We start from the raw sequence: 26463 nt of genomic DNA on the forward strand, positions 1-26463 counted from the left end.
AATTTCCTGAACTTTTCTCTTGATGTTGAAAATAAAGACATCTTACCTAACTTAAGGGCTTCCCTCGTAGCTAAGTGGGTGAAGAATCTGTCTGCAGTGCAGGAGACCTGGGTTCGACCCCTGGGTCAGGAAGATCCTCTGGAAAAGGAAATGGTAACCCACCCCGGTATTCTTGCCTGGAGAATCCCATGGACAGAGGAGCCTGGCAGGCTGCAGTCCATGGGGTTGCACAGAGTCGGACACGACTTAGCGTCTAAACCACCACCTAACGTAACAGTTGACAGTGGGCTCTGACATCGTTTACAGCCATAATCATCCCATCAGCCCTGTGAGCCAGGATGGGTCAGGGTGGACCAACTAACTCAGAACGTTGAACAAGTCAGCCCAGGTTATAGAACTAACGTGTGGTGTTGCCATAACCAGAACTAATCTCTCTCCAAATCTGTGGGGCTTTTAAAGTTCTTTCCTACAAGTGAAATTTAAAGGAGAACTCTCACGGTAACGCTTCCAACAACATTCTTTAGGAAAATCGCTCTGCAGCTTTCTTTCTCCCCATGTGAAATTAATTCAGAACCACCACCTTTAAGGCTAACCTAGTCATGAAGGCTGGGAGAAGATAAAATTCCCCGCATACCTAATTAGGAAACATGAGCCTGCGTACGCATGCGCACTCCCTTTCTGGTGGAAAAGCTTCGAGTTGACCTGGTTTCTTTCTGCTCTCCTAGGACTGTCCTTTCCTGTCCCTTCCTCCGTTTTTCCTTCTTCCTCAGGGTTATTTCAACTTCAGTGTTCCCTCCATCCTCTCATCTTGACCCACACAGAATCCCACTGACTTGACAAATATGCCATTCCTGGGAGTAAATGACTCAGCGTTCCTGATTGATCCTCCCTGCCCTGGCACAGACCCTAACACCCAGCAGGGATGCAGCCAATGCCTGCAGTGGGAATGAAAGATGGAATGGCCGGTGCAACCTCCCCAGCTCACAGGTCCTTTATTATGTTGTATCCATCAACCATCACGCTAGCTACCTCATCAACAAGAGCGCTGGGTTTGCCAGCTTCATTCTTACACCAGGGCTGCTGAACAGAAGGTTTCTGGGGTGACGAGCATTTCTGGACCCATCTTGACCAACGGAAGCCACTAGTCACATGTCGATATGGGGCACTTGAAATGTGGCCCGTTAGAGTGAAGAACTAAACAATTTTATTAATTTCAATTAATTAAAATGTAAATAGCCACCTGTAGCCATTAATGCAGATCTGTTTCATTTCATCTGAAACCTGGTTGTATTATCCAAAGAGAATTCCCATGACAGAAATGACTGACTTTGTCAGGCCATAGGCGCTAAATATATTACTTATTTACAAATGTGTACAGGTAACCTTGAAAAGGGTTTGGTTGCTGGAACTAAAGGGAATAGAGACTGGGGTTGGTTTTAGATTGGAGCTCATTCTCCGGGAAACTTTGACCTGAGTTTTTCTCTCCTAAATGGTTTTCTTGAGGCCACAGTGATGGCATTTGTTTATGACTAAAGAGGCATTTGTATGGTATATCAAAAAATAAAGTTTTAAATTCAGAAATTCTTGAATAAGAGTTACTATTATTCATTTTTATATAAGGTTTTTTGTAATAATATTTTATCAGATGTGAGGGAAAAAACCAAACACCCATTGTAGAGTTTACTGTTTACAGTGTTTCTTACCCTAAAACAGTAGCTCTAAATAGTTACTGAGTTTATTTACTAAAACATAAAGATAAGAGATTTAATTGATATGAAGAGGCTTTCAGAATCTAATTAACCTCCCAGCTAGTCATTAACTCTATGACCTTTAGAAATAATTGACAGGGATTTTTTTTTTTTCTCTTATTGAAAACTTCCATTAGGTGGCTAAACTTCGGAGTAACACAGAATACACTAAATGCCGTTGAGACGTGACTGGATAACATGCCAAACAGCTATTAGTAAAATGAGATATATTCCCAATAAGATAATCTATCCACCCAATCTGCTGCATCCATATGCAGCATTTGCCTAATTATAGTACTTTTAATGATGGAGTCTGGAGTCTTTTTTCAGAATGTCCTATGAATTACTTTGATCATGAAGGTAATGAGGAATGCATAGCTGCCACCACTCTCTGTACCCACTGCTAACCATAGACATCACACTTGCCTGCCGAGTCTGGTCTTGAACTCAGAAGCTTCCTTGTCACTTGCACTTGGGAGCCACTAGCAACTGATGGGCATGCACAACGGAGGGGCCAGGAGATGCAGTGCTCACTTCACTATAATAACAGGCCTTTTATATTGTGCTTCCAAAAATGTAATGTGCTTGCTTTCAAGAGTTAGTTTAACCATGTATCGGTTTAAAAACATTTTTTTTATGGTATGAAAAATGTTTACAAATGTACTTTCAAACCCCACGCTGGAGAAAACAGATATTTGGAAAGGCTCTGGCTCCTTGCTACTCAGTTTGGTTCACAGACTAGCAGGATCAGTTATCATCTGGGAGCTTGTCGGAAATACAGACTCTTGGGCCCTGCCCTGTGCTCACTGAATCAGAATCAGCCTTTAAGCAAGATCCCCCCCAGTGATTCAGATTGGGCCGGAGCCATTTTGTCTGAGACCCTCTGAACTCTCTTGTTAGATCCTGGCCGAAGTATCACCATTGCTTCTCTTTTTCCCAGGAATCTACATATGTTGGTCTGAAAGTCTTTTTACTTTCCACCAGGACTACAAGAAATATCTCTACGTGGTCCCCTGTGCCTTTTTTTTTTTTCTTACATAAAGTGAGGAAAGTGAAAGTTGCTCAGTCGTGTCCAACTCTTTGTGACCCCCATAGACTATACAGTCCATGGAATTCTCCAGGCCAGAATACTGGAGTGGGTAGTGCCTTTCCCTTCTCCAGGGATCTTCCCAACCCAGGTGTTGAACCCAGGTCTTGAACCCAGGTCTCCTGCCTTGCAGGCGGATTCTTTACCAGTTGAGCCACAAGGGAAGCCCAAGAATACTGCAGTGGGTAGCCTATTCCTTCTACAGTGGATCTTCCTGACCCAGGAATTGAACTGGGGTCTCCTGCATTGCAGGTGGATTCTTTACCAACTGAGCTATGAGGGAAGCAACAGCCTTTATCCATCTCTGGTTCTCTTGAAAGAGTCTTACCTTTTATTATTATTAGAACATATCTGATTTCAATGAAGAAAATTTGGCAAATTTTAATATTTATACCATAATGATCACCAGCAAGTTGTTTATATATTTTTTAATATATACACATAAGTATATATACACAGGTATAGATGTATCTGTATATATCCATCCATATATATATATATATATCCATGCATACATGCTCAGTAGCTCAGTTGTGGCCAACTCTTTGTGACCCTATGGACTGTAGCCCACCAGGCTCCTCTATCAGAGGAATTTTCCAGACAAAAATACTGGAGTATTTTTCCTTCTCCATTCCTTCTCCAGGGGATCTTCCTGACCTAGGGGATTCAACCCATGTCTCCTGCATCTCCTGTATTGACAGGCAGATTCTTTACCACTGAGCCACCTGGAAAGCCCCATATATATGTGTATATATATGTACATATACATAATATTTATTAAATGTCTACAATATGCTATACATTGAGCTGGCAGTTGAAGTTATAAATAAAACATCATCATGTCCTTCACAGAGAGGAAGTAAGTTTATAATAATAATTCTTAAAAATACAGTGAGGCAGTTGAAATAATAAACATCCTTTGATTAAAGATTCATCATCTTTTATTCTGACTCTAAGCAGGATTCTGAAATTGTTCCCAAAGCTTCACTTTTGAGTATTTCATAGCCATATACTTAGTCCAACCCTAAGGAAATAAGAATATTCCACTCTTTGATATCTTATTTGATATGTTTTAAAACCAAATAATGTTACCTTTACCTAAGGACTGTCAATGGCTAGAATGCAACATTTGGTTCAAATGTGCAGTCCAACACCAAGTTGTAGGTGTCATGAACTCTGTAAATATTGATAATGATGATTCAGGCTAAATATGTTTCCCCCTTTCACTTTCAGATATTGAGGGAAAAAAACAGTGAGGACTTTGGTTTGTTCCAATTCAAGGTGATTCATGTAAAACAGTAACAATAAAATGGTGATGGTTAATAATTATAAAGCAGTTTCACTATTGACAAAAGGCTGTATTTTGAAACCTATTGTCTTTTCTGCTCCTACTATTATTAAATAATTTTCTTTTTTATATTAAATAATTTTCTGTTGATTCTGTTAGTACTAAGCCATTAGAGCTGCGTAACGAGAAAGATGAGAGGAAATGTGTTATTGCCTTGTGCATGTAACTTGAGTAATCTAACATGCACTTTATTTGTTCAACAGTGATTTTCTTAATAAATGACATGTGAAGCAGCTTTTCATGTTTATAAAATATATGCAAATTAAGCAAGTGCATTATTTTTAAAAAGGAATGGATTTTCAAATTTGATATACAGAAATTCATTGTGGATTGATGAGAAATATGAATACATTTTAGAACTGTTTCTTTTAGACTTTGGGGAACAAATATAAATTTGATTTACAGAGACAAGCAAAAGTCTTTTAAAGATATATAAACAAAAACAAACATTACAACTTAGGAGAAATATGCAAAACCTTTTCTTTTACTGTTTTTAACAAAATAACTTTTTTCTTGTTTTCCTTAGAAGCCTCAACACTGAAGGTTTAAATCTTCATGAAATATACTAATCCTTCAATTTTCAATACTATCTATCCAAAAGCAATTATATGTTTAGTTTAACCGAGGACAAGGCAGAATTACTGAGCTACTTGCAATGAAGACTATTTTAATTATAATTCACAGTAATCTAAGAAGAATTTTTAATGTAGCTCAAGAATATTACTTCTCTAAGTTTCTGGAAAAAAACTGCTTTTCTGAAGAAATTAATTACTAATTATAAAGTTAAATACTAGCCTATGCTGTTTCAAGTAAGTTTAAAATAGTAACAAGGAAGACCTACCATCCTTCCGTTCACAAGCTTCACATTTAAAAAAACATCACGCATTACCTAGTTCACGTGGCCTGTGCTCCCTGTCAGCCTGGACAACTCAAAAGAACTTTCGAACCAGACGGTAAGCTTACTGATTGACTCTGTGGTTACTGGTGTGGGGGCAAAATGTGCTTTCAGTTTTACGATGAGTGTGTAATTCCAGACTGGTGTCTCTCAAAGTGAACATTTATGCTTTGGATTCTAAACTCTCAAGCCTACACAGTTCTTCACCTCTGAAATGCACTGTTCTAATTTCACACTGCAGAATTAATCCTGGTGTTGATTTGAAAACACAACTAGTTTAAATGCCTCCTTTTTCAGATTTCAGTCTAGATCAGTGCTGTCTCACAGAACTTTCTGGATATCAATGTATTCTACATCTTCCCTTGTCCCATTTGCCGGTCACTAGCCACACGTGACATCTATGGGGTCGCATAGAGTCAGACACGACTGAAGTGACTTAGCAGCAGCAGCCACATGTGGCCAGTGGCTACTGTATTAGATGGTACAGATCTAGATCACTGTAGTTTTTGATAGTGCTTTGATGAAACTTATAAAATTTTAGTGAACTGTTTCATTGGAACTGTAAAAACATTTTTATACTTTAAACGAGTAACATTATGCTATACGACAATCCCATGGCTATATCCTATTATTAAGTGTCTTCCCCTGTTTATTTTTTCTACAGATATATTCTGATGGTCTAACACTCTCTCAACCTCACATTAAGCCCTGGAGATGTGATGGAAAACAAAATGTGCACTGGCCCTGCCTTCCAGAAGCTTAAAAATCTAGTGTGGAACAAGCAATTGGATAATAGCTTCAACAGTGCTTTGATAGAGAACACAGAACATATTAGATTCCTATATTATAATATAGGAAAAACAATAAACACAAGTTACAGAGCATCTCCAGGATATTTCCAAGAGTATAAACTGGGGCCTGACTTGAATGAAGGATAAATAAAAGCCAAGTAAAGGTGGAGTAAGGAATGTTGAAGACAAAACAAACAGGGCCTGGAGAAGTTGAAGGATATAAGCGTCATCAGATGGCTTGAATACAGGATGGGAACTGGGTGAGGGGGTGGCTGAGGGAAATAACAAAAGGTGAGGCTAGAGAAGAAGAGAATTACAGAGGCTAGATCACGCATGACCTTGTGAGCAATCTTGACCAAGAGACCTTGAGGGGCCTTGGTTACGTTCCTATCTCCATGCATTCCATGGCACATAGCACATGGCAGGAATTCAGCCAATCTTTGTTCAGTGAATGCATGAAATAATGAAAATTCAACAAATGATCAAACATATAAGTGAATGTTCTTTTTCTTTTAGGAAAAGTATCTGTGTAACATATACCTACAAAGCATATATACTTTCATGTATCTATATTTTTATAAGCACAAAATTGAAACCTATTTAATTGGGTTATATAAGGAAAGCTCATGTAAAAGAGACATATTTTGACATTTTATATCTACTTCTGACTTTTGTAATACAGAGTTTGTAAAGTCCAATTCCACTATTGGCTGAATTTGCTTTTCAACAAAAATTATTCTTAATTTTTACCAACTATGTAAAGGTAGTTAACTTATTGATAACCTCCAGGAGCACTGTGGAATACTAAAGTGTATTTTTAAGGCCTTTGCAGACTCAATTCAGGCCTTAATTATTACTGTGCAAGGAGACATTTTGCTAGAACTGTCTTTAAATCCAAAAACACGAATCAGGTAACAGAAAATAAAATTCCATGTAAATATCATCTCTCATTCTCCTCTTTCTTTTTGCCCCCCTCACTCGCACGCTCCCTCGCTCACCCACACACAGACTCTCCTTCTCATCCTTGCATCTCAAAAAGAAAAGCCAGTAATCTTCTACTGAGAGAGTTGTGAATCAAAGGTTCTTTCTGCAAGGGTAACATCCATCTTTTTGATTTCCCAGGGAGCAGCTCAGGTTCTTATGTTTTATCCCACGGCCACACAGAGTCACTTAGTCACTAGCCCAGACTAGATGAGCCGCTCAAACAGAATTACTGAGTCACTGATGGGTGAGAGGTTCCCTCCTGGCCAGGTGCTAAGTGATGCTCCCAAGTGGGTTTTGTGGTTGGAAAACATGCGCTGGATATGAGGTAACCTGTCTGGGACTTCTGTCTCTCCAAGGATCACCTGGAATGATCTGGTGGTCAACGACCTGTCTGAAGTTTTGCTGAACTGTTTAGCGGAAGCCTTCCTTTCAGCAGTTTGTATTACTTTAATGAGATTATTGCTCCTTTGCCCTCTGATTGTTCCCAAGCTAATTTTTGCCTGTTTCATATCCTTAACACGAAGGCCTGTCCCCCAGTTCAGAAGTCCTTGAGCGGTACTGAACATAAGCTGGTGCCTGCTAAATCCTTGCTGAGTGAAGAAATGGCTCTACAGGCTTACAGCATGTCCCCTGGGACCTGAGATCTTCAGTTCATCCTGAAGGGCTCAGCCCCATGTCTCCTTCCAGAAGGAACCCAGCATCAACTGTGGGAGTCGGCAGGCAGCCAAGAGAACCAGGAGTGGCGCTAGACAGGCGCAAGGGGATGAAGGAAGCAGTTTCTGAATACCATCAGAGCCTCCACTGAATTTCCACGGCCTCACCAGCTACCATTTTGGGTAAATAACCTAGTATACTTGTCATATAGTTAAATAAAATGGACTTTCTTCAAAGGAAGTGTTTTTAATACAACAATTGTTTTTTTTTCTCCCCTAACCAGTGGATTAAAAACTTAACACATTTACAAAATCTGGCATATTTATATATTGTATCTAAACAGATATTCAAGCTGCATTATAATATAATAATAAAAAAAAAAACCCGATCCTAGTCTGTCTATTAAGTCTTTGTAAGTCTTTGTGCCATTGTAACAGTAGTGCTAATTATCAAGCAAAGACATGATAATTACGAAGAGCTTTTTTGCTAAAAGAAGGAATCTCTTTCAACACCCACGCGCTGCACAATTTCCTATGACCCTGTAACACTACTCTGGTATGGCCCAGAAATTTGTATTTCAGGCTGAAAACTGGGAATCATGTTATTCCTCTCTCTTCGCAGGTCTTTTTTTTTCTTGTGAGTAAACTGTTTTCAGAGGGTTAAGGGAGAGGGATAATGGTCCAAATGGGAAATATAAAACTAATGACCCTTCATGAAACATATTATGCTCCTCATTAAACTTCCTCAGTTAAGTGTATTCCATTAAATTAAAATAAATAGGATTTAAAATTTTACCCAGGAGTAGTAAACTATCCTAACTTTCAACTTTGTGTTAGATCTGTTCTAAGAATAGATTTCTCAAGTCTCTGATGCATCGAAGGTTCTTAGCCTGCAACACAATTTATGTCTTCATCTTGCAGAGGTCTTCAAACTTCGTGTGTTTAAGAATTACTTTGGGAAACTTAATACAAATACAGCTTCCCACCGAGATCCCTTCTTCTTCACCAAGGATCTCAGGCACACTGATTTCAGTGAAATGCACTTTAAAAAATACTCTCTGTGCTTTTGTGGTACAAACTTTGTCAAGCTTAGGGATCCCACTTGACTGCTTTCTCCATCATCTCAGTTATTACTACAGTGTGGGAAAGTCAAATGGTGAAGACTCTTGTGATTCAGGTAGTGGAGCAGACCAGTCCCGAATCACAATATGTGATTTTCAGAGAATCAAAGCATCTCTAGTTTTGGTTTAGGAGCCTCAGAATGTCTTTTTGAGAGATTTAGAACTTTAATCTATTGATATTAAGGGCAGGATAATGATGGAATTGCTACTCTACTCTACTATTTGCTTTTTAAAGAATTACATTGTACAAAACTTTCAAACTCACTGTCCTCACTTCTGAGAGGAGAAAACTTCAGACCTGAGAAGTAGCCAGCTTGTCACCCAGTAAGACTGGGCAAGGCAAGCCCTGTGACTTTCAACTCCATGTTCTTCTCATGACTGTGAAGAAGTCTGGTTGAGACACCCATCTGTCCCAGAATATGAAAATCTCTAGAGTATGTGAAATTTTAACTCTCCTTTAAACCAGAGTATATTCCTGGGCAAAGTCCACAGAAGATAATTTTATAGATTTTTAAACTCCTAGGAAAACAAACCTAAAAAGTCAAGTTTTCACCTAGATTAATACAGTTCAACTGCATTTCCCACCATATGAAGGACAGGCGCAGTTCAAGTTTGATGACAAATTCCAATTTGATTTTTTTTGTTGCTCTTCAATGTTTATTGTAATGATTTTGGTAATGAAGTGGAGTTCTGATTACAGAGTTCTGTCTTCAGAACTAATGTTAACTGTGTGTGAATGTATACAAGCATGCATGTGAAGGCACTTTCACACATGAAAACACTTATGAGGTTTGACAGCTGTTAATATTTATGTATTTTCACATTTATATCTGTGCATGAATAAAATGCTATCTGAAATACATACTAGGTAAATTTTATAAATGATCTTAAATTTCAAGATCAAGGCAAGCCCACAATTAGAATCATCAGTGAAACACTAAATGTGTAGCAATGCAAATCTGAAAGTATTTTAAAATACACATATTAGGTCTACTTATCATCTACTTTTGTTTCTCTGAAATTATTTGCTTGGTCTTATTAGGCAAAAAATTTTAAAAAAATTTAAAAACTTTCAAGTAAAAGTAAAGAAATGAGAATTAATCTTAGACAATTATAACAGGTAAAAGAGAAGATGGATGTAAGAGGCAGATTAATTTGATCAGGAACAGAACTACATTTTTTCATAATATGGAACCAGTTAAAGCAATGGCAAGAATAACTTGTATTCTGGTAGACTGATTCTGAATACATACTTCTGAAACATTTACTTTCTCTTAATTCTGGAAAAGCAGTCATAATCAAGGAAACCATGAGGAGAAAGACAGGTGGGGAAAATAGATGGGGACATCTTATCTCTGAATAATGGGGATATATATACCTCATTATACCTCTTCCTTTTTGGTTTAGTAGTCATTGCTTATGAAGGGTACTATAAGGCAATAACATTTAAATAGGATACATGTGGGAAACATTTAAAATTGTATGGCAATGTTACTTATGGTAACAGATAAAAAATATTTTTGAGTTTCAACATGGTGCTTACTTATTTTTGGCACAATGGAACCATGTTTTAAATCTAACTTGGATAAAACACCAAGTGACATTTAGAAATTAATTTTCATCAGATTTCTGACTCCATGTGTATCAATAGTGCTATATTAAATTATATGATTTGGGGAAAAAAACACTTCTGGGAGAATAACTGTCTTTACTCTTTCAGCAAGAATATATTAGGAAGAATGCATTAGAAAGAAGAGACAATGTGAAAACCAAATGAAAAGTTACGGTGAGCTCACTTTTTTTCTTTGACTATGCTGTCAAAGCATACACTTAAAAGAAATCATGAGAAGTATATACTTTAGCATATACTTAAATCATGAGAAGTCATCTAAAATGTGGGTGAGCTGTCCCGTAGCCACACTTCCCATCTCTGGTGGCCTGACACTGGGGTGGACGAGGACGACTCAAGAAGGATGAGATTAATAATCTGACAAGGTGCCTGATTTCTAGCAAGGAGCAGACTCACCGAGTCCCTACTATCATACCACTCACTTTGCATTGGGGGAGAGAGAGAGAGGGTGGAGTAATAACTGGGGCAACAACTCTGGGTACACCTGCGGGCATGTACACAGTTTAGGAGAAGGAGGCTGTGCGTGTGTGGAGGCAGGGGGGAGAGGAGGGAAGGCCTGGAGGCAGGCGGCTGTGCCCGGGCGCGGGGCCCAGCGGGCGCGCGCTCACCTCCACGATGTCCGAGTTCGTCCGGCTCTCGTGCGGCTCGTTGTATTCCGTGTACTTGAGCAGCACCTTGTCCATGTCCGTGCTGGCGTACTGAAACAGCTTGTTGGTGCTGTTGAAAATGATCAGCGCAATCTCACAGTCACACAGCACGCTCAGCTCGTATGCCTTCTTCATCAACCCAAATTTCCTCTTTGTAAACGTCACCTGGAAGCAAGCAAGCAGGCGGGTTTTTTCAGACAGGGAGCAAAAGCACGCCTTGAAAAACAAAACACCCCTTTTTTCCCTTCGTAACACCAAGTGTGTCGTGATCGGAGCCCTTGGCACTAACGCGTCTGGAAAGAGAGCAAAGAGATCTAAAACTAATTTCTGCTTAGAACTGGAAAATGTGTGATTTCTAGCTTGTTGCTGAATGCAGAAGCTAAATACCAGATTTCGTGTAGGCCGTTATAATGATGGTGACCTGGGAGCTGTTTCGTTGAGCAATTCAAGATTAAAAAAAAAAAAGTCAATTTCAGCAGTGTTAGCGTACTTAATTATAAATCTGGAGCTTCTATTTTGGCTACGTGAAGACTGGACATGACATTATGGACATAGTATTTTAGATCTGTGTTCAAAACTTCTCAAAATTGTTTAGTCTCATGCCGTTTAACTGAAAACACTTGAAGAGATCTGACTGTACTTTCAGACAGAGTAGTATTTTGTTTTCTAGAAATCCAGCAGGGAGTTGGGAAGAGCTTTAGCCATAACACTGTTAGGGTCTTGGTTTCATTCTTCTGTGTCCCTTTCTTCCTCTCCCAAGCCAGAAATTCTACTGTTATCTTTGCCTTTCTCTTCTTTTACTCCAATCTAGACCAAGTCCCATAATTCCTTTCCTCAAAACACTTCTCAGGTTCACGCTTCCTCGTCTATTTCCCAGACGTCTTTATCATTCCCGTCTTTATCAGCTTCCTGTCCTAGGCAATCTTCCTGTCTGAAACCATTCCCTCCTCACTTCATCCTAATCTTCAAAACCTCCCTCTTGTCACTGCCTTTTCTTCCTGATGAGGCGGCTACAGGAGCTCCTCTGGCTTCAAACACTTCCACCTGCCAATGCAACCAACTACAAGTGTGCATTTCACTGTTTCCAATTTCAGTCTTCTCTTGAGTAAACTCCACTTTGCCCACCCAAAACCATGAACGTTCTTAAGTATAAGCCTGTATACTTTGTGGTCCAGTGTTTCCCAGCAGGTCTTTTGTAGAATAGCATTTCTATAAAATTCCCCTTGAGACTGAAGTTCAAGGGTTCAATATGGGTAGGAAATGAGGCACAGTGGTATATTAAGGGCTGAGCAACTTTTTAAAACTTCAACCTGCTTTCCAAACTTATTGTTGACAGAATGTTTATTTCTTTGCTTATTTATTTGAGGAGCACTTGCTGTCATTCTTCAGAACAAGGTTTCTGAAGTATCTACCTGGGGAAATCCTGACTGACTGAATTATTATTATCAAAGGTGAGGCTTTAAATTTTTCCCCCTCACCTTCAAATCCAACTTATTGTGCAGAGGTCAGCTCAGCTTTATCTACTACCCACAGGCTTGTAATTCCTAAATCTTGAGTCATTATCTGTCTCCAGAAACCCAATGGATGTCCTCCACTCCTGTGTCTATTTACAAGTTTTAGGAATGTCATACTCCCAAAGCCCAAATTTCATCTTCAACCTCGAATCTGCCCCCCTTCCTGGGTCCCCGATCTCATCATAAACTCAGTCACCCAAACCAGAGACTACTGAGTGGACTGTGAACGCCCCCCATCCCACACTCCTAAATACATGCGTTGACAGGAAGTAGGGACTAGCAGACAGAAAAGCTGACTTCCTGGTCTCCTCACTGCCCCCACCCCCACTTTTGTTAATACTTGTTTTACCTATCATCTTTTGCTTTTTCTTATAGTTTTACATTTTATAACTTGTATGACTTTCTGGGTGATCATTGGCTTAATGTCTGTCTTCCACTATGCTGCACATTCCATAAGAGCATGGACCATTTTTATTTTGCCCACTGCTGCATCCCCAGTGCCTAGAACAGCGGACATATGGGCACAGGATAAAGATCTATTGTCTAAAAATGAAATGGCAAAAACTATTATGTTGTTTTTTAGAAATATCAAAGTGATAGATGTTATATAAAACTGTGGGGACTTCCCTGGCTGTCCAGGGGTTAAGACTTTGCCTTTCAATTCAGGGGGTGTGGGTTTGAGTCCCCAGTCAGGGAGGTAAGATCCCACATGCTGTGGGGCCAAAAAAACCAAACATAAGACAGAAGCAATACTGTAACAAATTCAGTAAAGACTTAAAAAATAGTCCACATAAAAAAAAAAATCTTTAAAAAAGTTTGAAAAAAAAATACTGTGATAGCCTTCCCCACCAAATTTTCATTTAGCAGCTCATAAGTAGAACTTTAAAAAGATAAACCTATACTTTACTAATGATTATATTCTTATATCACACCTGCATGGAAGGCAGTATGACAGAAAGAGAAGAACATGGGGTATGGATTCAGGGATTCCTAGATTTTAATGCAGATCTGCTATTTATTAGTCCTGAGAAATTAACTTATTCAAATTTGATTTTTCTCCGAGTTTGACTTTTCATTTATAAAATGGTGATAGCACCTACTCTTGAGGTTGCTGCAAGGATTATATAAAATAACATATGTACAATATTCAGTTCAGTTAAGCTTTGCATTTTTAAAGTAGAAGCTCAATAAATCTCAGTTTTTATCCCTTTCTTGGTTGACTTATAGGAAAAGAACTTACAAAATATACCTGTCTTAGTGGCTCAGAGTCTACTGATCAAGGTTATTTGAAGATCTTACTACAGTCTTCCTGATAGAAAGATAAAACTGAACTATGGGATCTCCACTGATCATTCTTTGGAAAAATACAGCATTTAGATATTTACCAGCTGACACCAGCTAGTCAAAATCTACTAAGCTTCAACTTGGATAATTTTTCTTTGTAATATCTGCCAATGTCTCACCTTCTATTTTATTGATTGCCTCACTAAAAAGTACTTCAAATAAAATACAGTTAGTGTTTTCATATTTGATTATCATACTACTTTAGAAACTTTTTTTATTCTGGTTCATTCAGATGAGTCATGATTAGTATTAGGGATGAGCTAAATAAAGACTCTTTTGGAATGGATAAAAATCATCACTATTAATTATACAGATTTATACAAAATGTCTTTTAATAACTCTCTTAGATGTAGTTTAGCTATGCAGACATACTTGCACACTGGTATTTGTTTAGTGAAATAGGTTACAGAGGCATTCAGTGCAGAAGGCACTGACCCAAAATACTTTCATATATCTAAAACCACTTTTAATCAGACTTTCATGACCACAAACTGTAGGTGGAATGTCTCAATACAGTATGGTTTCTGTTGTACTCAAACCTCAGAATTTAGCACGTTACAAAACTCACCATCAAAGTACATTTCGGCACAGAAATATCATTAAAGCCACTATTTGTGTTTACTTTTAGGTACTCCTCAACATTTGTGTAACCAAATAGGCTGCTGGATAATGCATACTTATTTAATAATACCTGTCAAAAAAGTCAGTGCATATAGTTTCTTTTCATTAAAACTGCAGACTGAAATGATGATAACTGTACTAAAGCATTTAAGAAAATATCTTCAAAATCTACTCTTAATTGTGCTAAATTTAATTCTGTATTATGTTCATATTCTTCATAGCATACTCAAAATGTATTTTATAATGCTTTTTCTCATTGTTCACAGTTAGATAAAATTGTTTTTGAGCATTAAGCTTTCTTAAGAGAACTGGGATATTACTCTTCATTTAAAATATGCCACTCAATGACAAAGATTGCAATTCAGAGCTTTTACACTAAAATATAATAATGTATTGTAATGATTACATTTTTCATAACTTGAGAATAGTTTGTAATGGGGACAAGTCCATTTCTACTTCAATAACATATTCGAACCTTAGGTGACATGGAAAACTGTTTTTACAGTAGTTAGGCAAAGAGATTCTCTTTTCCAGTGTTACATCAATCAAGGTGTACCGAGAAGAGAATAAAACCAATACTGTTTAAGTGGGCACTACAATTTACATTCAGTTTTCAAAATCAAAGAGACTTCACATGTAACATACGTATGGAAAGCAAGACGACTCTGTAAACATTGAGCATTTTATGTTTCTTTCTCTTTACCTCTTGAAACAGCCCCAAATGTAATAATGATGATGTTTTATTAAGACATTTCAGTATTAAGTTGTTTATTAGCCTCGGGTTTTAAATCCTAGCCTAAGGGCAGGGATCACACATCTCATGCTGACAATTACTCTAGAACTTATTAGGTATGAATCAGGGCTTGGAATTAGAATTTTAAATTGAGAAAAGGCACATTCATGAATTATAGAACTTTTGACAAACCTTTATTACGAGACTTATTCTAATATTACAGAGTTGACTGGTTGTCTGAGTTGGCTTCTCCCTGAAGACACCATGTCTGGCCTCACAAAGACTGACCAATAGATACTCAATCAATGAATGGAATTTGGAATGGTGTTTCAAACTCTGAATGTCTTAATAAAATTTTCCACTAAAAGTAGATACTTTTTAAAACTTGTGTTTTTAATATATTATTTTTTCCTGAAGTAAGAAAAAATAATTTAAAAAGCTCAGAAAAAAGTGGACTTTATTCCTTGCCCTGATGACTCACCATGAAAGACAGACAAGTGTGAAGGTAAAAACTAAACTTTACAATCACAGGAAACAGAAGTAAAGGGGGAGGATCTAAGAGTTCAAATGACTGCATTCAACTGAGCAAAAATTTATTGAACTTTCTAATGAGTTCAGATTTTTAAAGAACATTATTTGGCAAAGCATTTGATGAAATCCTCATCACAATATTATAGATTTGAGATTAGCTGGTAGCAATTTAGATGATTTAAATATGAATTAATTAACCAGTGTTAAGTTTAAAGACAGTCTCTTGCAATGGCCCATGGAGTTGAGTGACTTTCCTGTCTGAGGCACCATTTTTATCATTGGTGTAGAGGAAGATGTAGCTGCCGTGTTTATCAAATCTGCATACAAGACAAGTCTGGGTAATAACCCAATACATGGAAGAGTCTCTATCCATATATAGCTTCTTCTACATACTGGAAAGCTGGGTCACAAATAAGATAACAGAGATAATGTTAAAGATTTCATTTGTATTTAAAAAAGAATTATGCAATCTCAGGCTGGAGGAAAACTAACGTGATAGCTGATTATGGGAAAAGGTTCTAAAGTTATAGTGTTTCACAGTGGGAATTAATTATCCTAATGATCTCTTTGTTAGTCAGCACCAGCTAATCTTTGGTACTATATTCAGCTCTGAGAATTTTAAGAAGACATTGACGATACCGACAAAATTAGAGCATCTATAGGATGGCAAACAAGTTGATGTATGGTCTGAGAATAATTTTGCAGGAAAAATCATTGAGGGAATTTGGAATGTTAAGCCAGAAATGCCAAACACTTTCCAAGATCTGCAGACTTCATGGCCATGTGAAGAGGCAGATGAGTTATTCTGTCTTATTCTATAGAGTGGAGTTAGCAAGCACTGCTGAAAATCATAGAGGTTCAAAATAAAAGGGAAATCTAGTGATGAGAACTGTCGGACAGCGGACTTAGCCTCATGAAGTTAAGAAGCAGTTCTTTCCTGAATATGTTCAAGTAGGGCTGGGTATCAAGGCAGGTGTAGAAGGCGTTCCTGAATTAAACAAGAAGCTGGACTAGAGATCTTTAAAATATTTATTCCAGATTTTAGATGTTCAGATTCTATACCTAGGTAGCACAGACCTTCGGGTGAAGGGGAAGTTTGGAGTGAATGAAATACGATTTCCAACAAGAATCTATTTCTGCAATTTCATTTTGTAGAATGCTTTATATTTTGGTTACTCAATCTCATCAATATATTACCATAATCACTTCTAATTTTCATATTCTAAGAAATAAAACTAGATCACTTTCTTTTTGCAGTTAGAAGAGATATAAAAAAGACTCTAATGAACTGGAGTGGACAGTATTAAATTATGTATAGCACAGGAAAAACAACTGTCCAGATTGATAAAATAACAAATTCACATTGTTAAAATATTTTGAAAGAAGCAGTATCTATACATTGTTACTGAGGCTCTGTGCTGTGGAAGCAAAAACATGGGAACTGAAAATCAAGTCTAAGCTCTGCCATGTATGATCTGTGTGTCCTTGGCCTTGGGTAAATTGTTTAACTTATCAGTCCCCCGGTATCCTCATCTGTAAAGTGAAGGTAATAACAGGCATCCTACAGATTTATGATGAGAGTTAAACTAAGGAACACACAAGTGTCAGCGACTTGTTGACTGTGAAACATGGTACAAGGTAGGTAGTATTTCTTTTCTGAAATGTGAGGCTCAGTCACTTCTTATTATATACTGTAAAAGACTGCTCTCCTAAGATCTGCTAGCTTGTTTCACCATTATCATATTTAAGAGTTTCTCTCTCAACTAAACCTCAAGCTTCACTTGAAGGCTGGAACATCTCCTGTTTGCTCTTGTAAACTGAAGTCCCAGACCAATGCTTGGCTCAATATTTGTTGAATGAATAAATGGGTAGATGGATGGAATAATTATTCATTTTTTTTGGTAATTCAAAATGAATCTCTATGCAAGCTCAAACTATGTTAATAGGAAATTTGCCACTAAGGGAGAAAATTTCACATAGTTATTTTTCTTTCTTTTTGTCACATTAACATACAGTTTACTGTAAGTATGTTTTTAAACATACATTTGGTAAAAATGAATAGGAGAAAAACTGGACTGGGTCAGATCTTGTGTGGGGGCTTGTTGGTGAAATTGAAGCATATATTTTTTTATAATTGTTTTTAGATAAGAGTGTTGACTTTGGTGACGTTTTTTTCTAAGAAGTTCAAAGACTTTATAAACTATCTTGCTACATCTGACAGCATCTCTTTGAAGTTATTATTTGGCACAGTTTATCATCCCCATTTCTCAGATGATACTGCAAACAAAGGCATGAATTGCCTTATTCCAGGGTCACAAAATTAGTCCTTGATGAACCAGAAATAGAGCCCTCTTCACACAACATCCATCTTTCTTCCCATTAGTCGGCATTCCTTCCCTCTTTTAGATAACTGTGCATTTTAGGGGCTGAAAGTCAGCACAACATGGACCTTGACAGCCACTCATCAAGCATTGTACAAGTACACCAAGAACTGGCAGCAATTCTGAGGAGTAGAAGAAGCAAAGGAGCGGCACAACTTATTAATTAGTATAAGGATAGCTTTCTAGGCTAAAGTAAAAAAACAAACAAACTAAAATACGAACACCGAGAAGTTGGTTTCTAGGTTCTGACAATAAACCAAAGCTCCTTTTGTGTGGACTCCACAGTCGCCTCTGTCCTCAGACCTCCAGACTGGATCGCTAAAGCCAGTGAGAACCACATGCATGCGCTAGCGGGCACACACTCGTTCTCTATTTATGGATGTTTATTTAAATTTCACAAAATGAGAAGCATTTTGGTTGGTAGCAAATACAAGCCTGTTTACAGCCGGAATAAAAGAGGTGGGTCTCTGATTTACTCACAGTCAATGTAAATAACAAGTTCTAAAACAGAGGACAAGTCCTGTGTCATTTCCTACAGGGCAGGGAAATTAGACAGACGACTGGGTAACAGAAAGGGCATTTAATAATGAGTCTCCACGCCACTCGCAGGCCTCTGTTCACCCTCCCAATCCTGGCTCCATTCATAAAGTCACCTCAGGAGAACTTTCCTGCCACATTTTAACGGTGGGAGTCCTTGCACCTTATAGGCAAGGATAAATGAAAGGAAAAAGACCTTCGGAAACAGCAGCTATTCACGTTTATGAGAATAACAGAGACCTAACTCTAAATGACTTCAGATGTATTACCAAGGGGAGCAAGGGTGACTTTATATATGGATATCCAGTGTTTCTTCCCACCAATCAGAATTTTTCGTCCTGATCTTAATTGAACTGCTCAATGAGTGGAGAACTTTTTACTCATTTCAACTCATAAAGTAACAGTAGTTTCATAGTTTGGGACTAATAAACCTAGCTACTTCTATTTTCAGACCTTTGAGGTTTTGTTTTTTTTTTCAAAGAGAGTCACGATGAATACAACTGTCATCTTACGAAAATATTTTAGATCCACCCCTCCTCACCCACAGCCTAGAGAATCTCTCCGCTTCCTCCCAGTTAAGGAAATGGAGTGACTAATGAGGAATGAGATGGGCAGTTGGCGGATACAATGCGCTCTCTAATCCAGAGAGCATCTAGGTCTTCCTCTGTGTTTAAAGGGTTAGCGATGGAGTCAAGAGTCTGCCACGACAATCTTTAATTGAAAAAAAAAAAGGGAAATGCCCTCTTAAATGCTCTTTTTCTTCCCCTGGCTTGTTCCTGACAGTAAGTAATGGTGCGACTGTTCTAAAGTCTTCCTCTTCAATTTTATTTTGTTTAATTCAGTCTGTCATTAGAAAGGCTTGCGAGCTTTAGGCCTGATGATTACTTTCGGTGGGAGGAAGTAGGGCCACTGCAGACTTGTGTTCTAGACAAGCGCTCCTTTATACAATGACGGGGCCTGCCACCATAAATGAAAGGCTCTTTAAAGAGCAGAGAGGGACTCTTTTAAGCAGAGTGCTACCATGTGCTTGTAACCCTCCAGCATAACTTGCGAGGATGAGACAGCAGTGTGTTCTGCTGCAAAGAGGACTATTGTCCTCGTTAGCCTCCAGCAAATTGAGCCCCGTTTCGCTGCAATGCAGTAGGATTTCCAAAGGGTTGCAGGCAATCCTTCCTAAAATTCTGAACGTCATAAAAGGATGAAAATAGGGGGGCTCAGCGTATGGAATTTAGAACTCTACCGACCCCCTCACCCTAAGTCAACACCCCAGCCCTCAGAACGGGCCTTTAAATCTTGTGCCTTGCACGCTATTTTGAGGAAATGTAATAAAAGCATGGGTTAAACTTGAGTATCTATTAGCAAATTCAGAGTCTGAGTTTTAAAACTTGTCATGGCTGATTTCTGATATATTTATAAACACGAGGACAAGGAAGATGATAAGCTATAATGATTACATTTAGGATTTAAAAGATTTCATTGTGGTCCACTTTCAAGCTTAAGAATGTTTTGGATTTTAAAAAGAGGAGACTAGATATAATGCAATATGTTTTAAGTTTTTTAATACATGCTGTTGAGGTCTGCTTGGTTTCTTAAGAGGCTGATTTACATTCTAAATTCAATCTGCAGATGCAGTCATGAGACAAATACTTATTTCTCTTTATCTTGTATACATGAAATATATCATTTGAGTCTGAAAAGAATCAAATAAACCAGATTAATATTTTGGGGTCAAAAACATGTTTACTAGTTTAACAAAGCCAGAATGTACCTAAGGTAAAGGTCAAAGACTACTTCATTCCCTGCTGAGCAAATGCTCAGGAAGCACATTTGTCTATGTTTCCTGTCATAACAGGAAGAGTGTAACTTCTTCCTTTCCACAATGGCTTCAGTTTTACCTCCCAACTCCAATATTTTCTCCCTCAGGGCCTTCCAAATCAATCCTTGCAAGACAGAAGGCAGGAGGCTGTCTCCTTGTAGTTTCCAAACAGTTACATTTGTTGAAATGTTATTTAAATGTTAGTGATTTCTTAAACTAAGCTGTTCCAACTTAAAATTAAAAGTCAAATACTCAAACATTTAGAGTGGTTCTCTTATTCCTATTAGTGGTCCAACATATTTCAAAAGAAACACAAATACATATTCCATATTACGGAATTTCATTTACTTTAACTATGTTGTTATTTTTTTCGCCCCCCTCCAAACAAAGTCATTATTCTCGGTGGGGGCGGGGGTTCCAATAAGACTATCTGGGATGTAAGCTTTAAAAATACTTTTACTATAATAATTTTCAAAGGAGCTCATTTTAAATGAATAAATTACAATCTTAAAGGAAGTCTAGACTGCAAAGTACAAGGCTTTTGAAACAATTAGCAACATGTTCTTTAATCTACAGTTTGGAAGAAACTTCTTGGTTTATGACGTATATACGGTCTATTTATAATGTTAATATTTTTAGTGCTGGTTTCTCAGTAATACAATGTCATAGAAAGTTTGTGCATTTGCCGAGCATACGGCATTTGCAGCATGCAGAACGATGTGTGCATGCACTCAGAGGTGGAAGGGGCCATTCGGTGCCAACTTGCTACCCAGAGGGAGGGAGACGCGAGAAATATAAGTGTTGAAATTTTTGTAAATTACAGTTTTAAATGGAAATTGTATGAGATACACAAATTAGAACTGAAACAACGAAAGTCTCGAAGCCTTCAAGTTCAGAGCTTAGTTCTTAAATCCAGAGACAGAATTCAAGAGTAGACAGTTATCCTTTTCCTTATGAACATTTTGGGCTCTCTTGGACTTCTCACTAAAGTAAAAACTAATGAATAGTTACATGGCAGTTCAGATAATACCTTTTTGGCAATAAAGAAACAGATCTAGCTGTAAAAGTGTAAAATGTCCCACACCACATGGAATGTACAGAAAATGTGCTGTGTACTATCTCTGTGATTCGTCTACAGAGCTGGGCGATCATTTGTGAATTGTTTTCAAACTGACAGGAATAGAACAGAAAGGAATGGCTTGATGTCACAGCTGCTAAACATACATCTGAGCTCTTTGGTTACACTTTCTTTGATTTGGAATCTTGCAGAAGTAGTTTGTCACTTTGCCTTTCTGGCTTTCTTTTTCAGTCTCTCACCAGTGAATTTCAACTCTGTAATAAAAACTTTTCCTGTTGGTGATTTTATGAATAACAAAAGAGTGATTTCATTTATATGCATAGGGAACCTCTGAGCAGGCATGCACAGGCTGCATCAAAATATCTTGCAATCGAATTCTGAGGTGCACTGCTGTGTCCTAAGCATTGCCATGATATATCCTACTTTTCTTTATTGATTCATTTTATAAAATTAGTTTAATGAAAAAATTTAATATGAATTTAGCAGTGAGCTGTTAAATGGTATTGAGGGAAAAGTGGTATCATCATCACCATCATGAGTTATTTCCAGGTTTATTCTGGATTTAGAGATTTTAAAAAACCCAACACTTTGGCACTGATTGAACTTTTTAATCACTTAATTTGAAAAAAAAGGTTCCAGATATTCACTGTCTAACATGGATAATGCTTCTATTGTATTTAAAGCATAGTTTCCTCTCAAATAATTTGTATTTGCTTGACATACATATAAGCAACTGATAGGTCTGGAAGTTCTGTTTGTGAAGATGACAGAAGAAAAGTGTGCTTGGATGACTCTCTTCTAACTCTTGGCTTAGAATTTATCAAAAAAATATTTTCTTGAAGCAATTTATTTATATTTCTATGTTATCCAATTCCTCACATTTAAAGATTGAATCTATCTCAACTTCAATAAATTTTATACTAGGTTAGTAGGCTGCAACTCTCAAGTTTAGCACCGTAATTAGCCCTTTTATTCCCTGATATTCTGGATATTACCTTGAAGGAACATTACAGTAAAAATTCCATTGAAAATTTTAGTTAAAATTCGAAGAACCTAAAATAGAGAAAAACTAGGAAAATTAAGGTGTAAAACTTCGTTTTTTAAAAAAGAGTCATTTGAGAAAATCAATGTGCCTCTTTTTTTTTTTCAGTTTAGTTAGAAAATATCAGGTTTAGTTTAAAAACCTCAGTACGTAGAAACTGTCAGAGACTGCATCTACACTGAACATATTTCTCTAGTTTTTTTTTTTTTTTTCCTGAGCCCACTTAAAATCACCATAAGTCATGTAAGGAAACTGGAGATAGGGACATGAGAAAAGGGAAAAAGTTACAAATGTAACAGCTATGACTAATCCCCTTTAGTCATAAGGGGATTCTCCTATTCTATTAGGAGGAGAATGTTGCTAATTGTCTTTAATTTGTGCTCCAGATACTGCACTGATAATTACATGAAATTTTGTTTGCTGGCAAAAACTATTAGTGTGCCAGGTCTGATGGAAAAAAAGAATTTAAGCCATTTAATAATCTTTATGCTTTAACTTACTATATTAGGTCGTAACTGGGTTCTTTGGCAAATATTTCTCTCTGGTAGTTACTCAAATATGTAAATATCTTTTTTAGAACAAGTCACACAAATAAATTTGGGTGTGTTTCTCCTATCCTCTCAAAGTGGAAAAGCTGAAATTTTAAAATACAAACACATTAAGTAAACAGGTTTAGGTTAAGCATGCCTGATTTTCATATATCTTTTTTCTTGATGTAACAGATATAACAGATTTCTAAGTATATTCTGTTTGCAGGAAGAGTCATATGAGGACAAAACTCATTTAAAAATCTGACTGTTTCAGAAGCACATAACAACTGGCACCATATGAAGGAGGCTAAGATTATTGCCTAATTGATGAAGGTAACTCACAGGTAAGAACAAAAAATGCAGGTGGAGAGATTTGAAATTGTAGTGTGACAATACGCTGCAAGCTAGAAATGATAAAAATGGTGACAAGTAGTTCAGAATAATTTGGTCAGGAACATACATTTGAAAGTAAGTCCCACAAGCATAAGAAATTGGGAAATTACTTCTCCCCATCCTTGGCACGAGCCCTGCCCTGCGAATGTTCTGTGTGATTTTTCTTCCTCTTCACTAGCCATCCTCTGCCATCCTGGCTCTCGCTTAGAAATGATTCTCTTGCCCTTTGTTAGCTTCCACAGGCTCCTTTGTGCCCCAACTCGACTGTTTCGGGCTCCCCTGCTGGCATAGTGGTGAAAGAATCTGCCTGTCCGTGCGGGAGAAGCAAGAGCCTCGGGTTTGATCCCTGGGTTGCAAAGGACCAACCCAGGCTAGTGGTCATGCCCGGAAAATCCCATGGACAGAGGAGCTTGGTGGGCTACAGTCCATGGGGGTCACAGAGTCGTGCATGACTGAGCAGGCATACATGCTCTGCTCTGCCCCACTTTTCCCTGCATCTCCCTGACACCCTTTCGAGTGGGTAACACCCGCTTGAGATCAAAGTTCAGGTACCATTCCTTAGGGTGCTCTCAGCACAGGAGTTGTTTGAACAGAAATCACATCAACTATCATAACTAAGGGCTCAAAGACCTCGAGTCTTAACAGGAATAACTAATAGGTGAATTTCTCGGGCACTCATCGCATGCTAGGTGCTTTACATTCATCCTCCATTTAATTATCTCAATGACCCAATGAAGCAGGTACTGTTTTTCAATCTTCCCCTCTGCTGATGAGGGAAGCAAGGCCCAGAGGGGTCGAGTCACTTGCTGGAGGGTCACACAGCTCGCAGCAGGCAGAACTCAGGCCAGAACAAGGTTTGTGTGTCTTTAAAAACTATGCTCTTCACCATGATATGCTGGACGCGGGATGATGTTATGTAATTGGGGAAAGTAATGACATAAAACTACGCTCTAAGCCATTATCTTCTACAGAACACAGCATGACGTAACTGAAAAACAGCTTACTTTGTTTTTGAATCTGAAAGATTTGGGCTCAAATCTTGGCCACCTCCCAGTGTTAACTCTGACTTCAAAGCTCTGCATGATCTGGGCCCTGCCTAGCATCTAAACCTTTTCTCTCGTCTCTCTGAAATTACACACAGGAGGCTCAAGTAAGTTCCTTGGGGCGTTCCTTCTTCCACTCCTCAGCCAGCTCTTCTCTTTCTCAAGGAGCTTTGCAAACACTGTTCCCCTGGAATGCTGTCTCCTGCCGAACTCTGAAACATCTCTTTGCTCCCATCTTTCAGCGTTTCCTCAGGGAAGCCTTTCTCCCACCCCCAATCTAAATAAAGCACCTCCTGTTATTCTTTCATAGCATGTGGGTAGTTTCATTCATAACACATGTGAACCAAATTTTTGTTATATATTTGCATATCTCATGTCTGGTTCATCCGACTAGGCCCACAGGCCAATCCTGCCTGCCTCCCGTTTTTGCCAGTAAAGTTTTATTCAAACACAGACACGTTAAAATTCGTGTATGTGTTGTTCTTTGTCGTTTTTACTCCAAGGGTAGAACTGAGCATCTGAGACAGAGACCGTACGGTTCACAAGGTCAAAAATATTTGCTATCTGGCCCTTTACAGAACCAGGCTGCTGACTTCTACAGCAGACAAGAAGCTGAGTAAAATTCAATTGGCTTATTGCTGAGCACTTCATGTTAGGCAGGTTGCAAACAAATGATATTTGCTGACTTAATAAATAAATGAATTATTCAGCTATAAATGGAATTAATGAGGATTAAATGGAATAATAAATATGTAGTTCTTGGTACACATAGCTACTTTCAAATTATTTGAAAACTTCTGGGAGACAAATTGACAATTCATGATTTTATTTTTATATAGTAGCTTAAGAAATCACCTTGTTTAGGTTAGAGATTGAGAAATAAGTGCTTTTCATAAACTTGGAGACTCTGGAAAATTTTTTAAAAAACAAGCTGTTACTTTTTCCCTCCCCTAAACTATTTTATGTATATAATCAGAGTTCTTGAATTTTAGCTGTTGCCTACTGCCATAATGAAAAATAAAGTAAGGGCAAAATTCAATTTAAACAGTCGGCCGCTCTGTTTTCCCACAGTTTTGTTTCTTAATGATATACAACTTATCACATCAGCTCTGTAATATTTCATTTCACACTTTAAGCCAGTATTTCTTATTCTGTAAAAACACACCCTGTTCTGTATAGCCAAATAAACACCTGCGATGGCAGGGCAGGCTTTTACTGCTTTTGAGAAAAGATGACAGTGAGCTATTGTATGAGGTTCTATTAAGGAGTCTACAGTGGGGGGAAGCTTCCAGAAGGGCAAAGCGGTGAATGCTTTTCTTTTCAACATCTGAACACACACTTTAAAGGGAGCCTAGGTTAGGGGTGTCTCTTCACTTTGGATGACATGCTGTTGCAGATTTGCTGGTGCTGATTATTAGAAGTGACCTACATCTTCTAGGCTCTCTCCCAAATGGCTCTTATGATCACTCTTACAGTAGATGAGAGGCACGCAGATGACTATTTTTAAGTGAGATGGCTATTTAAGATTGTCAATAGCCACTTACAATAATCACTGGAATATACATTAAAACATGGAAGTTATCAATTTTACTAATTCTATTTAAGAGTACTGAATCACAGGGCCAACTGAACCCAAGAACTGAAGAAAAGACTGTGTATGTATGTGCTACTGGGCTTAGTCATGTCTGACTCTTTGCCATCCCATGGATGCAGTCTACCAGGCTCCTTGACCATGGAATTTTCCAGGCAAGAAGACTGGAGTGGGTTGCCATTTCCTTCTCCAGGGGATCTTCCCAACCCAGGGATCAAACCCATGTCTCCTTGCATTGCAGACAGATTCCTGACCTCCTGACCCATCAGGGGAGTCCTAAGTAAAGACTACCCAGATCCTACATTCTATAGAATAAAACCAAGGAATTCGTCTTCAGGATTAAAAAAGATAAGACTAACTAAACTGAATTTAAATAAATTTTATTCTCGTAAAAGTTATTACAAC

General features: G+C 38.0%; 1 protein-coding gene across 8 annotated transcripts in view; it reads right to left on the bottom strand.

Moving 5' to 3' along the window:
- The window catches only part of MEF2C (myocyte enhancer factor 2C), a 149949-nt gene that overhangs the window by 66285 nt on the left and 57201 nt on the right, over positions 1 to 26463 (bottom strand). For all 8 annotated transcript variants that reach the window (XM_061151984.1, XM_061151986.1, XM_061151987.1 and 5 more), the window contains exon 3: positions 10866 to 11069. In XM_061151984.1, the coding sequence (XP_061007967.1) occupies positions 10866 to 11069 (204 nt within the window). The remainder of the gene's footprint in view (positions 1 to 10865; positions 11070 to 26463) is intronic.

The sequence above is a fragment of the Dama dama genome, chromosome 9 (genome assembly GCF_033118175.1).
Source record: "Dama dama isolate Ldn47 chromosome 9, ASM3311817v1, whole genome shotgun sequence".
Classification (NCBI taxonomy): domain Eukaryota; kingdom Metazoa; phylum Chordata; class Mammalia; order Artiodactyla; family Cervidae; genus Dama; species Dama dama.